The sequence below is a fragment of the Herpailurus yagouaroundi genome, unplaced genomic scaffold (genome assembly GCF_014898765.1).
Source record: "Herpailurus yagouaroundi ecotype Mexico unplaced genomic scaffold, PumYag 29, whole genome shotgun sequence".
NCBI classification, from domain to species: Eukaryota; Metazoa; Chordata; class Mammalia; order Carnivora; family Felidae; genus Herpailurus; species Herpailurus yagouaroundi.
This window is the reverse complement of record NW_024412377.1, coordinates 34,661,463-34,685,534: the sequence shown is the minus strand read 5'-3', so window position 1 is coordinate 34,685,534 and position 24,072 is coordinate 34,661,463. Positions and strand designations below refer to the sequence as shown.

The 24,072-nt window shown below is 42.4% G+C and overlaps 1 protein-coding gene across 1 annotated transcript in view; it reads left to right on the top strand.

Annotated features, from left to right (window-relative positions):
• CCL28 (C-C motif chemokine ligand 28) overlaps positions 1 to 21,502 on the top strand; it is a 26,393-nt gene extending 4,891 nt beyond the window's left edge. Inside the window, exons 2-5 of the mRNA XM_040492716.1 lie at positions 2,760 to 2,905; positions 2,940 to 3,276; positions 13,912 to 14,038; positions 20,783 to 21,502. Coding sequence (XP_040348650.1) covers positions 2,760 to 2,905; positions 2,940 to 3,276; positions 13,912 to 14,038; positions 20,783 to 20,975 — 803 coding nt within the window. The 3' untranslated portion in view covers positions 20,976 to 21,502. The remainder of the gene's footprint in view (positions 1 to 2,759; positions 2,906 to 2,939; positions 3,277 to 13,911; positions 14,039 to 20,782) is intronic.
• Positions 21,503 to 24,072: the final 2,570 nt, after the last annotated feature.

Below are 24,072 nucleotides of genomic sequence, written 5' to 3'. Positions count from 1 at the left end.
CAAAAAAAAAAAAAAAAAAAAAAAAAAAAAAAGGAAAATAATTTTAATAGCATTATAAGCGTTAAAACAAAATAAAATGAAATAGAAGACATGAGAGCTTAGTTCAGCTCAAGAGACATTTATTGAGCACAAATACCAGGCACTGTTCTGTGTGGTGTGGGCACACAGATACACTGAGGGAGCTCACAGTCAAAAGACATAGTCCTTGGGGCACCTGAGTGGCTCAGTCCGTTAAGCAGCCGACTTGGGCTCAGGTCATGATCTCGCGGTCCGTGAGTTCGAGCCCCGCGTCGGGCTCTGTGCTGACAGCTCAGAGCCTGGAGCCCATTTCAGATTCTGTGTCTCCCTCTCTCTGACCCTCCCCTGTTCATGCTCTGTCTCTCTCGGTCTCAAAAATAAATAAACATTAAAAAAAATTAAAAAAAAAACACATAGTCCTATCAACCCTTCATTTTATACACGGTAATGACAGGAAAGCACAGGATGTTGTGGCACCACGGACTCACATAAGGAAACAGCAAGACTGGGGGAAAGGAGACTTGATGAGGTCTTGAATTCGGGCAGTGGTAACAGGGATGAGAAGGTGGGGGACAAATCTGAGAAACGTCACAGAGAGTAAAATATACAGAAGTTTGTGACTGGCTGTGGAGTGCCAGAGGATGGCGTGACACTTGGGTTTCTGGCTTGGGGAGCAGTAAATGACCTTTCAGTGAGACAAGGAAAGGAAGGATGTTTCAGTGGTAGGAAATAATGTCTTCAGTCCGGGATTTATTGAGTCATCTACAGCCTGTGGACTATTCGGATGTATGTTCAACAGCAGTGGACGGACACCTGGGTGTCTCAGTTGGTTGAGCATCCGACTTGATTTTGGCTCAGGTCATGATCCCAGGGTGGCGGGAGTAAGCCCTGCGTTGGGCTCTGCGCCGAGCATGGAGCCTGCTTAAGATTCTTTCTCTCTCCTTCTGCTCTTTTCCCCCACTCATGCTCTCTCTCTCTCTCAAAAAAAAAAAAAAAAAAAAAAAGACAAAACACAGCAGTTGAACATACGTCAGGATTACTGGCATAAAGGGTAAAGTAGATAAAGATATTTAAAAGTTACCGACATAGGTAGTAATTCAAAGCATGAGATGTGAATGGAAAGAAGAGTGGAAGGTCAAGGATGGAACTTTGAGGAATAACTGTTGAGGAGAGGAGGGGTTCAAGAGCAGAGAATGCAATTTCTCAGTATTAGGAGAATTAGGAGAGATGCGTATTTTGTTAATCTGGGATATGGAAAATTTCCAGGAAGGAATGGGTACCAATGTCACGTGCAGAAAGGAGGTCCTGTAAGATAACGTTAGAAAAACATCTGCTATTGGTGGTATCCTGAGGGCAGGTACCATGACTTACTAATTTTTGTATATTTAGTGCTTAGAACAATAAAAGACACAAGGTAGGTACTACACAAATGCTTATGGAATTTTATTGACCTATCACTTTCATTAGTAAAATGATGAGTTTATTCAAACCATTCAAACTCAAAAACGTTTGAGATAGTGTCGATATTTTCCCAAGGGAGTTTTTCCTTGACCTAACCCAAGCTAAATTTTCAGTAAAAAAACAAAATAAAAAAAGAAAACTTATCAATCCAAGGAAGGAGGGGGAGAGGGGAGGATGATAAAAAGAAAACAAAAAAATAAGGCGAATAAGTAAATTTAGCCAAAAGGTTAGTGTCACAATATTAATAGTAGAAAAGTAGAATTTAGGCAAAAACTTGCAGTAGGACTAAAGGAATTTTACAGAAGGATAAAAAGTATCAGTTCACCAAGAAGGTACATTTAGACCTGTCATGCAAGTGCAGGGTCAAATTTTGTTTTGTTTTGTTTTTTTCTTCTTTTTTTTTTTTTTCAACGTTTTTATTTATTTTTGGGACAGAGAGAGACAGAGCATGAATGGGGGAGGGGCAGAGAGAGAGGGAGACACAGAATCGGAAACAGGCTCCAGGCTCCGAGCCATCAGCCAGAGCCTGACGCGGGGCTCGAACTCATGGACCGCGAGATCGTGACCTGGCTGAAGTCGGACGCTTAACCGACTGCGCCACCCAGGCGCCCCATGTTTTTTGTTTTTGTTTTTTTTTTTTTTAAATTGTAGGAAGGCTGACCATTGAACACCCTAGGAGTAAGGAGCCCTACTTCACCCTCCCCTAGAGGAAAATCCCCACATAACTTTTGACTCTCCCCAAACTTGACTAATAGCCTACCCTTGACCAGAAGCCTTACCAGTACCATAAACAGCTGATACATATTTTGTATGTGACATGTATTATATACTGTACTCTTAAAGTAAGCTAAAGAAAATGTTAAGAATACCCTAAGGAAAGTATATTTAAAGCACTGTATCAAAAAGAAATCTCTGTATAGGTGGACCCACACGGTTCAAGCCTATGTTTTCCAAGGGTCAACTGTGTTTTATTCATCATTTTTTTGGTATAAACCTTTGTTTTCAAAAATATTGCCTGAAAATATTATTTATCTCAATTACTGAGTTTTTTGGGCGTCCGTTTAAATTTTGTCCGAGGCTACCGCTTCACTCCAATCCCGGTTGTGGTCCAGAAGGATACTTGGGTGCATCTGAAAAATAGAACTCCAAGTGATGTACTGCAAACGGGGACAGAATCGGAAGAAAAAAAATCTGACATAATCTCGACACCAGTGTGAGATTTTTAACATACCCACCTCGGAAACGGACAGATCAATCAAAAAACTAAAAATTTCCCGCAGCTCTACGAAGAGCAGCGGCCGGTAGCCCAAGCCGGAGCTGGGTGCTCCGGGCCTCAGTCCGCGCCGCCCAAGCGCGGCCTCAGGACGCTGGGGGCGGAGGCTGGAGTCGCCAGCGTCCTGGGGAGGTCCCAGGCGACGCCGAGCAGGTGCCTACAGTTCCCTCGGCGGCCGCCATAAGAGGCTAGCGCTTTCGGGTGCCCGTGGCCCCTCCCCTGGGCGTGGTCCTTATTCTCCTCCGGCCGCTTCTCCGCGAACGTCCTCCTCGGCGCCGCGCGCACCACCCACGGGCTAACAGAAAAGCCGCCGGGCCTCGCCAGTGGCGCCAAGTCCGCTGCGCACGCGCAGAGGCAGGAGGAGCGGCGGGTTGTGGCTCCGGTATGTCACCACAGGCACCACCCGCTTCTTGCTGCAGCCGCTCTCCCTCCTCCTTCTCGTCCTTGGGCTCGGGATCCGGTTCCAGCACCAAGGCTCTGGCTCTCGGCCTGTCCTGCTTCATGGCCGCCACGACCTCAGACACGTGAGCGTGACGACCGTAAAGCGCCGCGACGTCGTGCTTTTGTTTTTTTTTCCCCCCATCTTTGGTTTTTGTTTGTTTTAGTTTCCTACGATGTTTCTTTTCCAAGTTCTTCGTTGAACGTTTTTTTTTCGTGCGTGTGCAAATAAATGCACTTAGGCTAAATTTATAACCCACCGGTTATAATAATGAATAGCACTTACACTTTTCAAAATATTTTGTGATTTTTTTTCTTTGACCTATGAATCGAATACGTTTTTTTAGTTTCAAAACACATGATATTTGTAAGTTTATAACTATTTGGTATATTATTTAGGTTCAAGCTTTTAAACGGTTACTTCGCATAGGAACCTCCTCTTCAAACACTATTAAGAATGAAAAAGGAGCCCTGACTAGAGATAATACTATGCAACTTTGTGATGTAGAGGAGAAAAAAACCCTTTCATTCTACCCTTAATAGGTTCTTGACTGGGGTCCCTGTAACAAAAGGCATTAAAAGGGGGAAAGCATACACATCTATGTAAGACATGGGAGCCTTCATAAGGAAATGAAAACCTAAAGAAGCAGTTTGAGTCAACACATAATTAAGTGGGGCAGAGTGGTAAATTGTGGAAAAGTGATAAGACGAAGGTATTTGGGCCAGGGCGGTTAGTGACCACAAAGAGAAGAGTTAGTTTAACAGGATTTGCACAGATTTCTCTTGGCCTCAACTTCCCCGCTCACAGGGAGGGGTGAAGTGCCGCCCCCTAGTGATAAAAATGTCTCTCTTTCTCCTGGTTCAGGGAGGGCACCTTTTACTTGGGAGTTTCATCTCCTGCTTGTAGGAAAGTTAGAATGCCCTTTTTGCATTGCTAATTTTAAGTGGTTTTAACTTAATATGATAGAGTGGCACTTTTGGGGGTGGAGTTTTCCGAATGCCTTTAGTGAAATTAAATTAGAAACTGTCGATGAAATGGACAGTTTCTTAGAAGACTAAGATATCAAGATTGGAGAAGATATAGGAAACCCCAAAAAAGCAAATAACTGTTAAATCAGAGTTGAACATGTTGCCCTCAAACAGACATCAGGCCTAGATGGTTTCAGAGGTTTTACCAAACATTGGAGGCACAGACAATCCACAAACTCTTCAAATGATAGAATAATAGAGACAGCTACCCAATGCATTGTTGAGATTAATACAACCTTAATACCCAAAACATTCAAGGTTGATATCAGGGGATAAAAGTATGAGCTAATCTTGTCTATGAAAATAAATGCAAAATTTTAAATAAGTAGAAGTCAAACTCAGAATCATATAAAAATTAATACATAATGACCAAGTATGGTTTATCCTAGGAAGGCAAGGAAGAAAATAGATTAATCCATTATATTAATTAAAAAATTTGTTTATTGAGGGGCGCCTGGGTGGCTCAGTCGGTTAAGTGTCTGACTTGCGATTCATGAGTTTGAGCCCTGTGTCCGGTTCTGTGCTGACAGCTCGAAGCCTGTATCCTGCTTGAGATTCTGTGTCTCCCTCTCTCTCTGTCCCTCCTCCACTCACCCTCTGTCTCTCTCTCAAAAATAAATAAACATTAAAAATTTTTTTTTAATTTGTGTATTGAGTTTACAATGGGTTAAGCAGTGTCTAGGCATTTAACAAAGTAATGGATTAAAGGAGAAAAGCCTTTTATTTCTATACAGGAATTGAGAAAGAAGAGATAAAAACATCTCTTTACCTAGAAAACCAAAGACTATCCACTCCAAACTCTTACAACTAAAAAAGTTCAGCAAAGTTGCTGGATACAAGAGCAACATAAAACAATCAACAGCATTCCCACACATCAAAAATAACTAATTAGAAAACACAGTTCTTCAAAAGACCATTCACAGTAGCACAAAACCTATAAAGTACCTAGGAATAGATGTAGGATAAGATATACAACAATATTTTATTATTTTCTTCATAAAGGTCTTGAAGGACATTGAAGAAAACCTGAATAACTAGAGAGATAATTCCGTATTTATGGATGGGAAAACAATATTTTTCAGATGTTAGGTCTCCCAAGATTTAGTTCTAAATTCAGCAGAATTCCAACCAAAATTTCAAAGATTTTTGCAGAACTTAACAAGCAGATTCTGAAGTTTATAAGAAGGGTAAAGGGCCAAGAACAGTCAAGACAATTTTGAAGATGAACAAGTTGGGTGGAGAGACTTAACTGTGTTAGATATTAGGATTGATTAAAAAGTCACCTTAGGTGGCGCCTGGGTGGCGCAGTCGGTTAAGCGTCCGACTTCAGCCAGGTCACGATCTCGCGCTCCGTGAGTTCGAGCCCCACGTCGGGCTCTGGGCTGATGGCTCAGAGCCTGGAGCCTGTTTCCAATTCTGTGTCTCCCTCTCTCTCTGCCCCTCCCCCGTTCATGCTCTGTCTCTCTCTGTCCCAAAAATAAATAAATGTTGAAAAAAAAATTAAAAAAAAAAAAAAAGTCACCTTAATTGAGACAGTGTGGAACTGATGCAAAGACAGATAAATAGAGCAATGAAACAAGAGAAAGCTCAGAAAGAGACCTATGTGTATATGGGAACACGAAGATTTAAGGGGTGTATATGTATCAGTGAGACTGGGTGGTTCCGCTGTGTAAAGGAAGCAATCTTGCCAACAAAAGATCCCTCTGTACCAATATAGACAAAAGAACACAATATATTATTGAGCGAGCATTAACAGATTTACAAGCCTGAAAGTGACTATGAAGTCAGAACAGAATCATGCACATTTCATACAGGAAACAAGAAGGCTCCATGCTCAGTGTAGAGCCTGATGACCCATGACCCTGGGATCTTGACCTGAGCTGAAATCGAGTCAGACCACTCAACCAACTGAGCCACCCAAGCTCCCCAGGTTGGTAAAATTTTTAATGACTTTATGAAGTGTTGTTGAGAATGTGCACAAATGGAACTTTCATCCACTGCAGGTGGGAGTGTAAGTTGGTGTGATCACTTTGAGAGAAATTGGTCATTATCAAATACAGTAGAAGGTGCATATTTCTTCTCTGTAGTCTTCCAATTTTAGTATATGTGCTGCCAAAGCGAGTATATCCTACAACCTAGTGATTCCATGTGTTGGTCTATTCTCCTCAGAGCAGTGGTTCTCCGAGTGCGTTCCAGAATTAGCGGACTCAGCATCACCTGGGAAGTTGTTAGACATGCACATTTTTAGGCCTCATCCCAGATGTACTGAATCAGAAACCTCAGGTGGGGGAGGAATTGACAGCAATCTGGTCTAAAAAACCTTCCAGATGATTCTGGTGCACGTTTAATTTTGAGAACCACTGCCTTAGAGGAATTCTCATACAAGGCCCAGGGAGACATAGAAGACCAAGCAAAGCTTAACTTAGTGGTTTTAAAAAGTGTCAGGCTATCTGGATTCCAATTCCAGCCCCACCATTTTTTGGCCCTTTAATCTGGAGAAAGTGATGTAGCTTTTCTGTTAGTAACCCATCTATGAGATGGAGGTAAATCTAGTACCTTCTGCATATAGTTGCTGTGCATGAATTAATTCACATATGGCAGTGGCTGACACAGAGTAAGCACTCAACAAATGTAGCCTCTTATTATCATTAGGATATTTATTGCAGCCTTGCTTGTTATCAGTAAAGTATTGCAAAAAGATTTCTTAAAAATAAGGCTGAAAACAAACATGGAAAAGGATTAAAATTGGTAAAATCTTGAATGGGGTGTATAGGTGTTGTATCATTCTTTGTACTTTTCTGTGTTGAATATTTTGATTTTGTTTTTTATTTATTTTTGAGAGAAGGGTAGGGGCAGAGAGAAAGGGAGACACAGAATCCAAAGCAGGCTCCAGTGCAGAGCCCAACACAGGGCTTAAACTCACTAATCCCTTGTGGGGTTCAAACTCATGAACCATGAGACTGTCACCTGAGCTGAAGTCAGGCGCTTAACCGACTGAGCCACCCAGGCACCTCTCTCTATGTTGAGTATTTTGGAAGCAAAGGAGGAGAGCAGAGGGTGTCATCAGTTCTCTCTCCACACTTAGATTTCCACAGAAGATTTTTAAAGTAAATCATGATGTCTTCATTAAAAATATTTCCATAGGGGCGCCTGAGTGGCTCAGTCAGTTAAGCCTCTGACTGGCTGAGGTCATGATCTCACGATTTGTGAATTCTAGCCCCACATTGGGCTGCTTTGGATCCTCTGTGTCCCTTTCTCTGCTCCTCCCCAGCTTGCTTGCTCTCTCTCTCTCTCTCTCTCTTTCTCAAAAATAACTGAACATTAAAAAAAAGTGTCCTCGAGATTACTGAACTTGTGTTTTTGGCATATTCCTCTTACAATTTGCATTCACAATGTATAATTTCACCAAATTTGAATATATTCTATCTTTCCCCACATTTGTGCCTTTATACTCATTGTCTCCTCCACATCTCCTGCTCTATTCAAACTCTCCATCTTTCAAGTCCCCAGCTCAAATGCTACCTCCTTGATAAAGATGTACGTGGATCTCTGTTATAATTTTCTTTTCTGCCTGTGAATGCAGGACACTCATTCTATTTCTCACGTAGCCCTTGCCACATTCTGCCTTATGTTAGAAGTGTTTCCCCCCTACTTTGTCTCACACTTCTTATACAGTAGCAAATTGTCTTTTAATGGGGCAAAGATTTGTATAGTCTACAAAAAATTGGAGAATGATTCAAGTATTGAGTTCAATTTACTGAATACACACATCAGATGCTACCCATGGAAATTATATGGTCTGGGCTCCACTGGCTGGTGAATAGCCATTATGATGTTCCGAGTCCCCACCTTGTTGCTTAGTCAGTCATCCCACATGTTTTTCCCAGGATTCTCCAGTCCAAATATTCTTGATAATTCTCAAATTGTGGGTTGTAGAAAAAGGGCTTTTCCCTCTAGGAATCTGGGAGAGGTGGTCTGATAGGGTAGGGATGCTGGCCTCTCACGTGATCAGTGCCCCTACCTGCAGTATTATGGTGCCTCTTCTGGGCAGCTGCTGTTGACCCACTGCCTACTCACTGGTGGTTGCCTCCTTCCCCCAGAGGGCTGACCTTAGACCGGCAGGGAAATGCATCTACTATTCTCATAAATCACCTTTTCAAAGAGATTCCCAGGTGGAGCTATTGGGATGACACACTCCGGAGTGTCCTTTCCAAAGCATAAGGGCATGTCTGGGGCAGTTAGGAAAGGGGGTGAGGGTGGAGCGGAAAAATCCTCACAATAAACCTCAGATCTTTGCTCGTTCATACCTCTGGGCCCTGCAGCTTTATTAAGCCCCCTCTGCAAAGCCTTCTTTCTTATTTGCAAAAATTTCCCCATATTTCCCTCAAGGAGCCCCTACTCCATCAGACGGGTCTGTGTTTAAACTCCAGCTCTGAAACAAAAATAGGTTCTTTCCCGTGGGATTCCATGCTTTGTGTAGTGGTGGCCCTAGGGTGGTCTTTTGGGGAAGGTGTAGTCTTCTAATCCCTGATCAGCTTGCTTCCCCAACCAAGTAACTGTATAAATTGAATTAAAACTCTGTAAATGCAGAAGAAACGCCACTTAATCCCTCTTTTCGACCTTATTGCCACCTCTAAATCTTTCCTATCTGGAAATTCTGGATCATCATTGCAATCAGAGGAAGTTGCTGACCATTCTTTGAAATGGAAATACTCTGACAGGACGCTGATCGAGAAAACCTGTAGGGGGCGCAGTTCTCCAAAAGAATCTTGGCATTGCCCTCGGCCAAACTACCCTGTTAACAGTCTCCGCGGCCGAACTTTTTGAGCATTCTTCACAGGATTCCATCTCTCCTGACTTTTTATATTTCCATCTGCCTCAGGAGGGCACCAGTCACATCTGCCAACATGAAATAAATCTGGCCTGCCTCTTGCCTTTTGATAGTTAATCCGATTTAGGTTAAATGATCTCCAGGTGAGCCTGCCCTACCTTCATTTATGAGAAATGTAATCCAATTTACTGCTGAATTTACGTGCTTTTCTGGCTTGAAACTATTCCTTGAATTGATGTCAGCACTCCGATAACTCAAATTCCTAATCACACAGATCTGCCAGTATTTCTTAATTCCCACAATGCTTCTGGAAGTCCATTTCATATAGTCGCTTGGGTCACAACTAATAGCAGTGGTCTGAGTGTTAGCTTTCTGAAGCTAGTAACTCTTCATCTGTCTACTCCCAGGGTTTAGCTAGCGACTGAGTCTATAAGAATTTACAAGTATATGTATTTGGCTATTACTCTATAAGAATTCACATAGTGATTCTTATGTAGTAAGACGGTGAATGAATGGATGGATACACGAATAAACCCAAAACTTTGGGATTTTAAAATAGTTTGACTTGGAGAATAGGCACCATAGTGTAGCTGAAGAAACAATTCATTTTAGGAGATAAATACTTTAATAAATGAAAGGACAACCAATGTTCTGTGCTCCTATAGCGCTTAAAAATGGAAACAATTCACATACCATAAAATTTACCATTTTAAAGCCTACAATTCAGTGGTTTTTTAGTATCGTCACAGAATTGTACAACCATCGCTACTATCCAATTCCGACATGTTCATGTCTCCCCCCAAAAAGACCATGTACCTGTTAACAGTCCCTCCCCACTCCCTCTAACCCCCAACTCCTGGCAACAACATCCCGTCTCTATGGATTTGCCTATCCTGGACATTTCATATAAATGGAATCACACAATATGTGGCCTTTCGAATCTGGTTTCTTTCACTTGTAACCCCATTCCACTTTACACATCAATCTGCTAACGTTTGTTTTGCTATGTTATGATTATTTGCTGACCTCCCTGCCTCCCACTGGACTATTAAACACTGCAAGAGCAGAAAGTTTGCCTTGTTTATTTCAACATTTCTAATGTTCAGGACCTGGCACAGAATGGACACTCAATAAATGCTTGATCTTCCTATTCCAGTCAGTCTGGTTTATTGGTGTTTGGATGTGCCTCCATGCACACTCCTTATATGCATAACAAAATGAAAAGCCCTTTACTGCATCTAGATGCAGAGCAAAGAGGCTCTCCTCCTTAAGGCTATGAGACTAGGGTCAAGGCATTTCCCTAAGGCTCTGGAGAGGATCTGAAGGCAGCACAGAGGTTCTTGTACCATAGTTGATGAGAGTCTTGCCAGAGTATCCTTGCCCTGGTCTAAGACACCAGCTTCTATGTGTTGGACTTGGACTCTGTGAGTTATACAAGCAATAAAACATTCTTTTCTCTCCTACCCCAGTGCTCTGGGCACACAGTTCCTTCTACTTGGACTGCCCCACTCCCTTTCTCAATCAGGTTAATTTTTACTCCACTTTTATTTTTTTTTTTAATTTTTTTTTCCAACGTTTTTATTTATTTTTGGGACAGAGAGAGACAGAGCATGAACGGGGGAGGGGCAGAGAGAGAGGGAGACACAGAACTGGAAACAGGCTCCAGGCTCTGAGCCATCAGCCCAGAGCCCGACGCGGGGCTCGAACTCACAGACCGCGAGATGGTGACCTGGCCGAACTCGGACGCTTAACCGACTGCGCCACCTAGGCGCCCCTTTACTCCACTTTTAGAATTGAGTCCAAACTGATGCCTACCTTGTCTTTCCTATTCAGAGTTAATTTCTCTAACTTTCTGTGTTTGTATAGGACTTGGTTCAGATTTCCATAGCGTTGGAGGTTTAAAAAAATACAAATATTGCATGCCAGTTAAAAAGTTGCCCCCCCTTTGGAAGTGGTCTTTGCTTATAAATTCGGGCATATATAATTCCATAATTTTTCCTCTGTGTATGTGTCACATTCTTTTTATAAAAATGGGGTCATTTATAGTTATTATACTGAAACTAGCTTTTCTCCCGTAACAATAAAACAATAAATTGTGGATATTCATATATCTTAGTGCATACACACACACACACACACACACACACACACACACACACACCCCTCATCCTTTATTCCATTTGGATGTACTATTACTTATTTGTTGGTAGACATTTAGATGGTCTCTAATTTTTTGCTATAGTGAACAGCTGTGCATCTGTCTTTATGACTTGTGGGAGCCTTTTGGAAGAACAGAATTCTATAAGTTCAATTATAGTGGGCTAAGAGGGTTGTATCCTAAGCATTTAATTCTAAATGTGCCTCCACTACTATAGCCTCTTGAGGACACGGACATACTGTTATATTTATTCTTGTATCCCCCACTTACTGGCATTGTGCCTAGAACATTTTACCTGCACAATAAATATTGTTGAGTAATTAATGAATAGGTGAATAAATGAATAATAATGGAAAGTTTTGATGCTCAAAAAGTGAGTCACATAAACATTCTTAACTTCATATTCAGCTCCTCTACTCCATAGTTGTGAGGGACCTGATGTTTCCATGTGGACAAAGCATGGATATTGAGATTTTCCCCTATCCTAAGGGTAGGTGCCTCTATTGTTTAGAGCTGACACTATGAAGAGGTCAAAACATTTCTTTTAGCACCTAATTCAGGAGCTAATTTCTGTTATCATGAGGCTGCCACCTGCACCCACTGTTGGCTGTAATTTCTAAAAAATATTTTTAAAATTCACTGCCCACTTGGTGGACTGGGAAGCATAGGAGAATACTGTGTGCATGTGGCATGTAGGAGTTTGCAGATACACGTTTTAACTTTTTTTTTTTAATGTTTATTTATTTTTGGGACAGAGAGAGGCAGAGTGCAAGTGGGGGAGGGGCAGAGAGAGAGGGAGACACAGAATCTGAAACAGGCTCCAGGCTCTGAGCTGTCAGCACAGAGCTCGACGCGGGGCTCGAACGCACGAACCGTGAGATCATGACCTGAGCCGAAGTCAGATCATGACCTGAGCCCACGTTTTAGTAGGGGATCAGATTCCCTTTCATATTTGTGTTGCCCTCCTTACACGTAAGCTCCTCCTACCTTGACCTCCTTCTCCAGTCACTCTGCACCTTAATGCATTTTGCTTATCACTGCAAGATGGATTTTCCTAAAACTCTTCTCCTTTCCCAAACCTTTAATGATCCCCTTTTCATAAAAGATAAACCTCCTTAGACTGACATTCAGGGCCTCATTGGTGTGACCTCAGTCTATCTTTTGAACCATATCCCCAATAGCTTACCTTCCTAGCTACTCATTTCAAACAGTGTGGTCTGTTTTTCTCCATTCCCTAAATACATCTTGGTCTTTCCTATCTCGGAATTCTTGACCATGCGCTTTATTTAGTCTTGACAAGTCTTCATTTTCTCCACCTATCCAAATTCTTAAAGATTCATCCAAGTCCTTCCCTGGTAGGAAACTTCAAACCTGTTCCAGGGACCCATGTGGTCTCTCTCTTCTAAACTGTGTGGGACACTCTGTCAACCTCACTTCTTTCAACTCGAATCAGGTCCGTCTTCAACCCTGCTAGCATCGTTGTCTGGAGCTATTTTTCATCTCTTCACTTGTTTTGTGTCTTTGTGTGAACTTAATGTTTTATCTTCCCCAAATACAGTGTAAGTTCTAAAAGGGAGAGACATGTCCTGTCCCAGGTCTGCATTCACAGAGCCCTCAGTGAGTGTGTGCGCCTTGCTTGAGTGGATTAGCATTCTGTTTCTCTGGAATCTACAAAGAGAGCCAGGACCAGGTCGTTGCCTATTTGTTGTTTGTTGTCTTTACTTTTTGTTTTTAAATTCCAGCAGAGTTAACATGCAGTGTTGTATTAGTTTCAGGTGTATAATATCGTGATCCAGCCATGCCATACATCACCCAGTTTCTCATCACAACAAGTGCACTCCTTAATCCCCATCACTTATTTCATCGTCTCCCCACTCCCTTCCCTCTGGTAACCATCAGTTTGTTCTCGATAGTCAAGAGTCTGTTTCTTGGCTTGTCTCTCTCTGTCTCTGTCTCTGTCTCTCTCTCTCTTTACCTTTGCTCATTTGTTTTGTTTCTTAAATTCCACATATGAGTGAAATCATATGGTATTTGTCTTTCTCTGACTGACTTATTTCACTTCGCATTGTACTCTGTAGCTCTACCCATGTCATTGCAAATGGCAATATTTCATTCCTTTTTATGGCCAAATAATATCCCATTGTATATACATATACTGCTTCTTCTTTATCCACTCATCTATTGATGGATACCTGGGCTGCTTCCATAATTTGGCTATTGTAAATAAGGCTGCTAGAAACATAGAGGTGCATGTATCCCTTTGAATTAGTGTTTTTGTATTTTTTGGGTGAATACCCAGTAGCGTGATTGATTACTGGATCATAAGATATTTCTATTTTTAACTTTTTGAGGAACCTCCATATTGTTTTCCATAGTGGCTGCACCAGTTTGTCTTCCAACCAACAGTGCATGAGGGCTCCTTTTTCTCCACATCCTTGCCAACACTTGTTGTTTCTTGTGTTGTTATATTAGCCATTCTGATTGGTGTGAGGTGATATCTCATTGTATTTTTGATGTGCATGTCCATGATGAGTGATGTTGAGCCTCTTCTCATGTGTCTGTTGGCCATCTGGATATCTTCTTTGTAGAAAAATCTGTTTCTATTTTCTGCCCATTTTTAAATTGGATTATTTGTTTTTTGGCGTCCAGGCCGTTGTTCTATGAATTGTAAGATGTAACATTTTCTTTCTTTTCTTCTTTTAGCCATACTTCCCATTGCCTCCAGCTGTTGCACTGAGGTTTCACGTCATATTTCCAGAAGGCTTTTGGAGAGAGTGAATATATGTCGCATTCAGAGAGCTGATGGGGATTGTGACTTGGCTGCTGTCATGTGAGTGCCCTGCCTCAGGGAGGTCTAAAACTGTCCAGTGATCATTTCTCAGCCAGTGAGCAGTAGGTTGGGAAGGCTTTGCCTGAGTGCAACATACAAGCGATCGTTCAAACGAGGGGGGGAAGAGTAAATACTCCACCTTTCCGGCACCAGGCTCCCTGGAGTGAGCACACAGTCTCTGAGTACCTGCATGTTCAGAGCCCCACACTGGCCTCCGCTGCCCCTACTGCAGTGCTGTGATTCAGGATAAATATCTTCAGTCACTGGACAATGTGCGTGACTTTTCTAAACAAAACTAGGCACACTCTGGGTAAAAGAACAAAACAAAAAGAAAAACAGAAGGTGACTCTGTTTTATTTTGTGACTTTAACTGTAGCTTTTTCCAGGCAAGTATACAGGTTGCTGTCTTTTTTACTCTCTGAATTCATCAGGGGTATATACAAGGTTCAAAGAGGTAGCACCTCACACCTGTCAGAATAGCTAAAATTAACAACACAGGAAACAACAGGTGTTGGCGAGGATGTAGAGAAAGGGGAACCCTCTTGCACTGCTGGTGGGAATGCAAACTGGTGCAGCCACTCTGGAAAACAGTGTGGAGGTTCCTCGGAAAGTTAAAAATAGAAGTACCCTACGACCCAGCAATTGCACTACTCGGTATTTATCCAGAGAATGCACACCCGCTGCTTCAAAGGGGCACATGCACCTCAGTGTTTACAGCAGCGCTGTGAACAATTGCTAAAGTATGGAAAGAGCCCCTATGTCCATCGACTAATGAATAAAGATGTGGCGTATATACAATGGGATATATTTGGCTATCAAAAGGAATGAAATCTTGCCATTTGCAACAATGTGGATGGAGCTAGAATGTAGTATGCTAAATGAAGTAAGTCAGAGAAAGACAAATACCATATGATTTCACACATAGGTGGAATTTTAGAAACAAAACAGGTGAATATAGGGGAAGGAAAAAAAAGAGAGGGAAGCAAACCATAAGAGACTCTTAACTGTAGAGAACAAACTGAGGGTTTGTGGAGGGAGTTGGGTAGGGGATGGGCTAAATGGGTGATGGGTATTAAGGAGGGCACCTGTTGTGATGAGCACTTACATATAACACTGGGTGAGAAATCACTAAATTCTACTCCTGAAACCAGTACTACACTGTATGCTGACTAACTAGAATTTAAACAAAACTTGAAAAAATGGGGCACCTGGGTGGCTCAGTCAAAGCATCCGGCTTCGGCTCAGGTCACGAACTCATGGTTCGTGGGTTTGAGCCCCGTGTTGGGCTCTGTGCTGAGAGTTCAGAACCTAGAGCCTGCTTCAGATTCTGTCTCCCTCTCTCTCTGTTCCTCCACCACTCACTCAACTCTGTCTCTGTCTCTCTCTCTCCAAAATAAATAAAGATTAAAAATGTTTTTTTAAGCTTGAAAAAACAAACAGAAGTATAGAGATGTCTGTACCTGTCACATGCAATCAAGCATGAATGCTCATCTTTGCTCTTGATTCTGGGCTGTTGGCTCATGGTGAACCCTTTCACCCTTACCTCTGGCTCAGTTATTAAAAATTTTAGATTTCTGTGTTCTTCATGTCTCCATAGAAACTTTAAAACCAAATCTGGATTCTGACAACAATGCTGTGAGGAAGGCGTACATTATCTCCATGTCACACAGGATAGAGCTGTGGCTGAGGCGATTACATGGTTAACCTGGGTGACGTACAGCTAGAGAATGGCAGACATGGGTTGTGAATCAGGTCTTTCCATTAGGAACACCACATGCCTCAAAGATCTCTCAAAAGTGATGATGCAACCAACCATAAAATGCTCTCTCCAAACTTCATGGATTGTTTAAATTCTAGTTTAAATTCCACTTATGGCTGCAGGGGGTGCTAATGAGCCATTTGGTATCCCTTCTTTTAGCTCCAAATAAGGCCATTGCTTATGCCTGAGTTCCTGAGTCACTGAGAAGCTTCTTTATTTATTCAATGAATTCAACAAATAGTTTTTGATTAACATTTATGTACCAAGCACCATTCTATCCTCAGCTTGCGCTGGGGATGCACCAGTGACACAAAACAGACTATGCCCTCCTGCTGTCCCCAGAGATTCTATTCAGCTGGGTCCTACAGACCATTCTCTGAGATTTAAGATACATTTTTATTTCCCTTTCAGAGGAATCCATCCATTACCCAACTTTGAAAAACACTGCTCCAAGACAGGATTCTTAGTCAAAGGAAGAGGGGTGCCTGGGTGGCTCAGTGGGTTAAGCATCCCACTCTTGATTTTGGCTAAGTCATGATCTCACGGTTTGTGGGAAACAGTCCTGTGTCAGGCTCTGTACTGTCAGCTCAGATTCTAGGATTGCCTCTCTCTCTGCCCCTCTCCCACCCTCAAAAAAAAAAAAAAAAAAAAAAAAAATTAGAAAGCACTTGATTTTAATTAAAGGGAAACTATGAAGCCAATATCTTGGATCTAAAAATGCTTACTGTTGGGATGCCTGGGTGGCTCAGTTGGTTAAGCATCAGACTTCAGCTCAGGTCATGATCTCACGGTTTGTGGGTTCAAGGGCCAGGTCGGGCTCTGTGCTGACAGCTCAGAGCCTGGAACCTGCTTCAGATTCTGTCTCTCCCTCTCTCTCTCTCTGCTCCTTCCCCGCTTGTGCTCTCTCTGTCTCTCACAAATAAACCATAAAAAAAAAAAAAAAAACTTTATTAAAGTACAGGTTTGTAAATTGGTCTCTCTGTGCTATAAGACAACTGAAAAATAGATTAGTTAGGACCTCATCTCACATAAGATGAATTTGACTAGGTGGTGTTTTTAAATCATAAATTACAGATCTTCTTTGTTGTTTTTTTCTGACATTCAACATAAATAGATAAAAGTTCTCTTGTTTTCAAATTGTTTTACTACAGAGCATGTCTTTACTTATCTAAAATGTAGTCCCTTAATTTTGAATATATAGGTTCGAGAATAGTATTTTAGATGCAGAAAACATGGCAAGTGTTGGCAATACAACTCACAAAAAGCATTTGTTATTAACCACAACTAACTAATATAAATTAGCTTATGGTGAACTCACTAGATTTCTTTCCTTTTCCTTTTCTGCCTAGAATAGGTCCTTTATTTCATACCCTATAAGTGATCATTGTAATTTTTGTTCTCTGAGAGAGGAGTTTGTTTAAATCCTTCTACAGTGACTTCATTAAAGAGCTTCGGGCAGTTTCTAAACATAAACACAGTGCAAAGTTGTTTATCTTGGGCAGAGGGCTGAGGTTTTGAAGCTCACAGATACTATCTGTTGGGAGGAAAACTTGGGGTTATTAAAGTTGTCTGGGAGGCTTGAGTATTTTTTCAGAAGTGATTGTTGAGGGGCTATTCTGCTTGGGGGAAAGGGGAAAGAAAAAAGGTTTAGGGAACAATGACAGGTTTAATCTCTATGGCGGGGCCAACCCCATCGGTCCATTGGCCGGTCCCTAGCTACTCTCTTTTGGGAAAAAGAACCAGGGGATCAGCTTTATGGTTTCTTAGAGCCCAAACTCTCCACCAGAGAGTACACAATGGTGGGGGGGGGGGGGGCCGTGCCCATCAGAATACCGTGGAGTTGGGGGTGGCTGAGGGAGTGTGGAATAGACCATCTCCTTGTCTAGCATGATTGCCTCGTCTCTTTTTATCCTGAGATGGAATACACAGGGGACAGAGTGCAGTGTAAGCAGTCTTCAAACTTTGGGATTTGAAAACATCGTAGAATCTCGAATTTGGGAGCTGTGTTCCGGTAGCTGATCTTTTCCCATTGTATTACATTGAGAGTTTGAGGCCCAACTGGGCAGGCCTTTGAAAAGGGTCCTGGGGTGCCTGGGTGGCTTAGTCAGTTAAGCGGCCAACTCTTGATTTCGACTCAGGTCATGATCTCACAGTTTGTGAGTTCAAGCTCCGCATCAGGCTCTGTGCTCAGAGTGGAGCCTGCTTTGGATCCTCTGCCTCCCTCTCTCTGCTCCTCCCCCACTCACTCTCTTGCTTGCTCTCTCTCAAAAATAAATGTTAGCAAAAATTTAAAGAGAAAGAAAGGAAGGAAACCGTCTTGCATGGTAGCTGCTGCTGCCTGTTTTCCTGGGGATCTCCACTTCCCTGGTCCCCTGTCTGTGTTGCCCCCATCTGGTGCCCCCTTCAGCCCCAGTGCCTGTGCCCCTCATGGGAGTGCCTCATTCCTCATGGAGTAAGGGAATTGAGTGCTAGTTCCCTCCTGCATAACCTGCGGGCTTATCTGGTTGTCCGTGGAGCCTTTCTCCACTGGATGTCTGCTCAGGTCCTTGCTGACACCACACAGAAGGGAGAGAGTTTTAGTCCTTTGGGAAAGATAAGGGAGCTTCGACTCTTTCTTGTTCCTCCACTGAATGCTACAGCCAGGTTCTCTTCTATCACAGCCAAAGGGAAAACAGCTGGCCACAGGGAGAGGGCGCTTTCCTTTGGAAGACCTCTCAATGTAATACACTTAGAGAATGTATTGTCTTCCTATCGGGAAGCCTCGCTTCTTTCAAATTAATATTCCCACATGCTGGCTTGATTATACTTCAGCTCATTCAGACATTGTCCCAACTCTCCTTCATTTCGCATCCCCACATTAGTGGATGATTCCTCTTGGGTCACCTGGGGAAATGGCAGCCTACCCTCAAACCCCTGTTTCTTCTCCCAATAACACGACAGGAGTTCACTTGATCCAGGCATGTTGTGTACGTAGAGCCGGCAGGAACCGTGACATTTAACAAGAACTAAATGGCACCTGATGGCAAGTTAAAAGTCACAAAATGTTTTGTCACAAATTCTTCCAGTTATTAGAAATTGTGAATGCTGCTTTAGGGTTCTCCCACCCCAAGGTCAAGATGAAAACGAAAACATCTCAGATGTGGTGTAGATCTATAGGATATTAAAATGTTACATATCATCTCCTTTCTGAAACTCTTCTCCTTTGGCCTCCATTGCCCTAAACTTTTCTGATTCCCCTCTTAATACTAAATGCTCTTTCTTAGTTGTTCTTACCTCCCCTTGCTCTTTTTCATCCCTAACTATAGGTATGTCCCAAGTTCTTCTCTTCAAAAAGTTTTCTTTTTGTGTCTTTAGTTATCGTACCTGCTGTCATGACTTTAACTATATTCTCTATAAGACAACTACCCCATAACCATCTCTTTATATCTGATTACTCTCCTAAATGCAGACTTACTTTTTTTTTTTTTTTTTTTTTTGCCTATCAGACACCTTACAAGCACCTTATGCTAGTACATTTCAAAGGGGAACTTTTCATCTCCTGCCCAGAAGCTTCAACTTCTGACCCCAACATCAATCCAGGCTTCCGGGAATGGAGTTTCAAACTCACCTTCAAACCCTTCCTCTTCCTCATGCTCCAGTGTTTGATGAGTTGATAAGTCATTTTTATTTGATTTTCCAGTTTTCTCATGTTTGGTGTTCTTGTTCTATTTCTACCGCCACCACTCAGTTCAGGCCATATTTGTCTTCTGCAGTAGCCCTTTCTTTCTTTCTTTTTTAATGTTTTAAAAATGTTTATTTATTTTTGAGAGACAGAGACAGAGTGCAAGTGGAGGAGGGGCAGAGAGAGAGGGAGACACAGGATCTGAAGCAGACTCCAGGCTCTGAGCTGTTGGCACAGAGCCCGATGTGGGGCTTGAACCCACAAACTTCGAGGTATGACCTGAGCTGAAGTTGGACGCTTAACCGCTTAACTGACAGTCACCCAGGCGCCCCTGCAGTAGCCTTTTAAATGGTTTCTGTCTATTCTTTTCCTACTTCGACCTTTACCACATACTGTTATGAGACAAATCTGTGTTCAGTCTTGTCACTTCCTTTCTTGAAAATCTTCTCTCTCTCTTCACTGCCTACCAAATAAAGTTTAAATTCTCTAACATGCCCTTTAAAAGCCTCCATCAACCTGCTGTGATGTATCTTTCCAGGCTTCTTTCTCATCACCTGCCATGCTTTATCCAGGCCATGTGCTATTCCCTAAACACACTCCCTCCTTCCTGCATCTGCACATTTTAAAAATTATTATTAAAATGTTAACAAATGCCTAGAATATTGTAGTTGATTGTTTTGTTGGAAACAAAACCAGACTGTTCTTATTTGGAACAATTTTCACTTCATCTCTATAATTAATTATGAATTCCTACTGAACAAGGCCTTTTCAAGACAGTTCCAGACTATTCCTCCTTCGAGGAGCATAACACCACAGGACGAGGAGAAGCTTTGAAACAAAAAGTCAAATGAAAGACAGCATAAGTTAAGTGCCAGAAGAGAGGTAATGCTGAGAGACTCAAAGGGAAAAAGGGCATTTAGCTGAGAGAATCTAGAAAAACTTTACCGAGATGTTTGAGATGGGCAGTGAGGTATGAATTGGTTTTGGTGGGTGAAGCTCGGGGTCAGGAAAGACAATCATTTTTACTACTTTCCCTCGTTCCTTCTTTCCTCCCCCTCCTCCTCCTCCCCTCCTCTCCCCTCCTCTCCTCTCCTCTCCACCCCACCTCCCCTTCCACCCCCTCTCCCCCCCTTAGATTCCTTCTTCTCTTTTTAATACTGATGTTTGAGGAACTGCAGGCAGAGGTATAGTAAAGATTCATCCTGGTGGTACTCAGTCTCTAAAAGTACACTGTGTCTAAAAGTGGGAACTGCCTAGAAGTCACTAAATTTTTACTTACTTGCACTTTCTATCCGTGATTTTGTTTTTCTTCCCTTCTCGGCAGCCTTCACATCAGGCGCAGGAGGGTCTGCGTCAGCCCGCACAGTCACATTATTAAGCAGTGGATGAAAGAACAAGAGGCCAAGAAAAAAGCTAAAGGCAACCTTTGCCACAAGAAGAAACAGGACGGCAAGAGGAACAGCAAAGGGGCACATCAGGGGAAACCCGAAACCCATGGCTATAAAACTCCTTATTAAAGCGTTTACAAATGAATCCACGCACAGTTCCTGAAGTGAACTTGGCCATCGGTTGCTTATAAATGTATCACATCAAATACTCCTTATTGAGAGACAACAGGGCAAAACAAAATATGTTTTTTAAAGGAACAATTATACAGGATACAAATGTAACCAATATTATACTCATCTGAAAATGAAATGAAAAGATACTTCTCTTTATACAATGTTTTAAGAGCAGCATACAGATAGAATTTCTCCAACTTTTGTATTAGGAAGGTTTGCAAACATACAGAGAAGTTGAAAGATTAGCACAATGAACACTCGTACACCTTTCACCTAGATTAATAACTGCTAATATTTTGCCACGTTTATTTACTCTCTTCTCTCTTTGCTTGTGTGTATAAAACATTTTATATATAAATATGTAATTTTTTTTGCTAAACCATTTGAAAACAAGTTGCAAACATCATGATACTTCACTTTTAATTTTTTTTATGTTACAACTTAACATCCCTCAATAATAAAGACATTTTGTATGTATGTAATCATGTTATCAGGTTTATGTCTAAAATATTAACATTTGATGTATTCCACCTTTAAATTTCCCCAACTATTTCCAGAGCATAATTTTTTTTAATTTATTTTTTTTATGTTTATTTATTTTTGAGACAGAGAAACAGAGCATGAACGGGGGAGGGTCAGAGAGAGAGGGAGACACAGAATTTGAAGCAGGCTCCAGGCTCTGAGCTGTCAGCACAGAGCCCAACGCGGGGCTCGAACTCATAGACCGTGAGATCGTGACCTGAGCTGAAGCCGGAAGCTCAACTGACCGAGCCATCCAGGCACCCCTCCAGAGCATAAATTTTTTTTTTTAAATTTGGTCGGGGGTGGGGTACCTGGGTGGCTCAGTGGGTTGAGCATTCGACTTCAGCTCAGGCCATGATCTTGTCTTCTGCTAGTTCAAGTCCTGTCTTGGGCTCTGTGCTGACAGCTTAGACCCTGGAGCGTGCTTCTGATTCTGTGTCTCCAAAATTTTTTTACTGTTTATTCATTTTTGAGAGACAGAGCATGAGCAAAGAGAGGGAGACACAGAATTGGAAGCAGGCTTCTGTCTCTGAGCTGTCAGCACAGAGCCCAAAGCTGGGCCTCAACTCATGAACCACGTGATCATGACCTGAGCTGAAGTCAGACACTTAACCGACTGAGCCATCCAGGTGCCCTTCAGAGCATAAATTCTGTATAGGTTTTTTAATCAGTCAAGATTCACATATTGTAACTAATGTTGACATTTTTTTAGTATCTTTTATTAGAACAAAGTCCCTCTGCTTTTTTTCTTTTTTTTTTTTTTAATTTTTTTTTTCAACGTTTTATTTATTTTTGGGACAGAGAGACAGAGCATGAACGGGGGAGGGGCAGAGAGAGAGGGAGACACAGAATCGGAAACAGGCTCCAGGCTCCGAGCCATCAGCCCAGAGCCCGACGCGGGGCTCGAACTCACGGAGTGCGAGATCGTGACCTGGCTGAAGTCGGACGCCCAACCGACTGCGCCACCCAGGCGCCCCCCTCTGCTTTTTTTCTTTTCTTTCTTTCCATGGCACAGACTTTTTAAAAGAGAGTCTCGGGCAGAATCTGTTCCACATTCTGGGTTAGCCTGTTTCCTCACGACCACATTCAGGTTTAACATTTTCGGTAAGAAAGAATGCTTTCTATGTGAGTTTGTATATTTCTTATTGCATTACTTAGAGTTTGTGAACATTGGCGTTCATTTTCTACATAGAAACGTTTTAACTGAATATCACTTTAATATCACATCTAGTTTAACTACTGTTGTTTGGATTGATAAATTCTGATCCTGCTTTGCTCAGGAAGCCATCTGCTTCCCACACTGAGTTCTTGGATCACTAGGGAGGGATCCAGAGTTGGAACCTATGTGGAATGATTTTACACTCTCCTCAACCAGGAGCCCTGTATCTTTTAACTCCTGGCCCATCTTCCCCACACCTTGTGGGTGGATCCCACTGTATCGCTCATCTTTTGGCCTCCTTGTCCACAGAGGCTTCCAGATGCAGAGTAAGACCTACTTTTCATAAATAACCATCAGATGGCAGGAACACAGTGTCCATTTTACCAGGTGTCCGGTGTCCTGTGCCTCCCTGCTGGCCAGTTCCAAGCAGCGGTGTTGCCAGGCTGACTCGGAGGTGATAATGGGTCACACGGAAGTGCTGAGCCTGATGTAGGTTAAAATATCAAGTGGCTGTTGTCTGATTCCCCTCATGGACACTAATTTAGCATGTGATTTCTTTATTCTCACCAACAATCCTTTGAGCTTTGTATTGATATTTCTACTTTGTGGATGGAGAAATCTGGAGCTCACGGAGATAAAATGATTTGCCCAAGATCATGCAGGAAGTGGCAGAGACAAGCCTTGTGCCCGGGCCTCCAGACCCTCCTCGGTTCTATCACCCCCAGCAGTGGACCCTAGAAGATGTGGGCAAGGAGGTGGGGCAGAGGGAGAGGAATTTAGATAAAGATCTATGTATCTGGTGCCTCACGAAGGGCTCGGAGATGCCAGCTGACAATTTTACCTGGAAGCCTGGTATTAAAACATGCTGCTACTGGCATTGCTGGTGCAGATACCGACGACAGCTCCCTTGGTAGGTTCAAACAGGCCCCAACCTGATTTTACTGGGTTTCACACTCCTAGGCAGAGTGGAGGAGATGGCACACTGTAGCCTCTGTTGCAAAATCTCCCTCAGCAACTTGTTCTTTTCAACTTAAAGATGGATTTTGTAAAAACAAACAAAAAAACAGCATTCTTCCACGCAAATCCATCATGCTTTAAAATTTCTTTTTCAACATTTATTTATTTTTGAGAGACCTAGAGTGAGCAGTGGAGGGGCAGAGAGAGAGGGAGACACAGAACCCGAACCAGGCTCCAGGCTCTGAGCTGTCAGCACAGAGCCCGATGCAGGGTTGGAACTCAACGAAGCGCCAGACCATGACCTGAGCGGAAGGGAGTTGGGCGCTTAACCCACTGAGCCACCCAGGCGCCCCCCATCAGGCTTTTTAATATGCTAATATGATCCTGAGGAAAATGGTTCCTAAACGTCTTAGC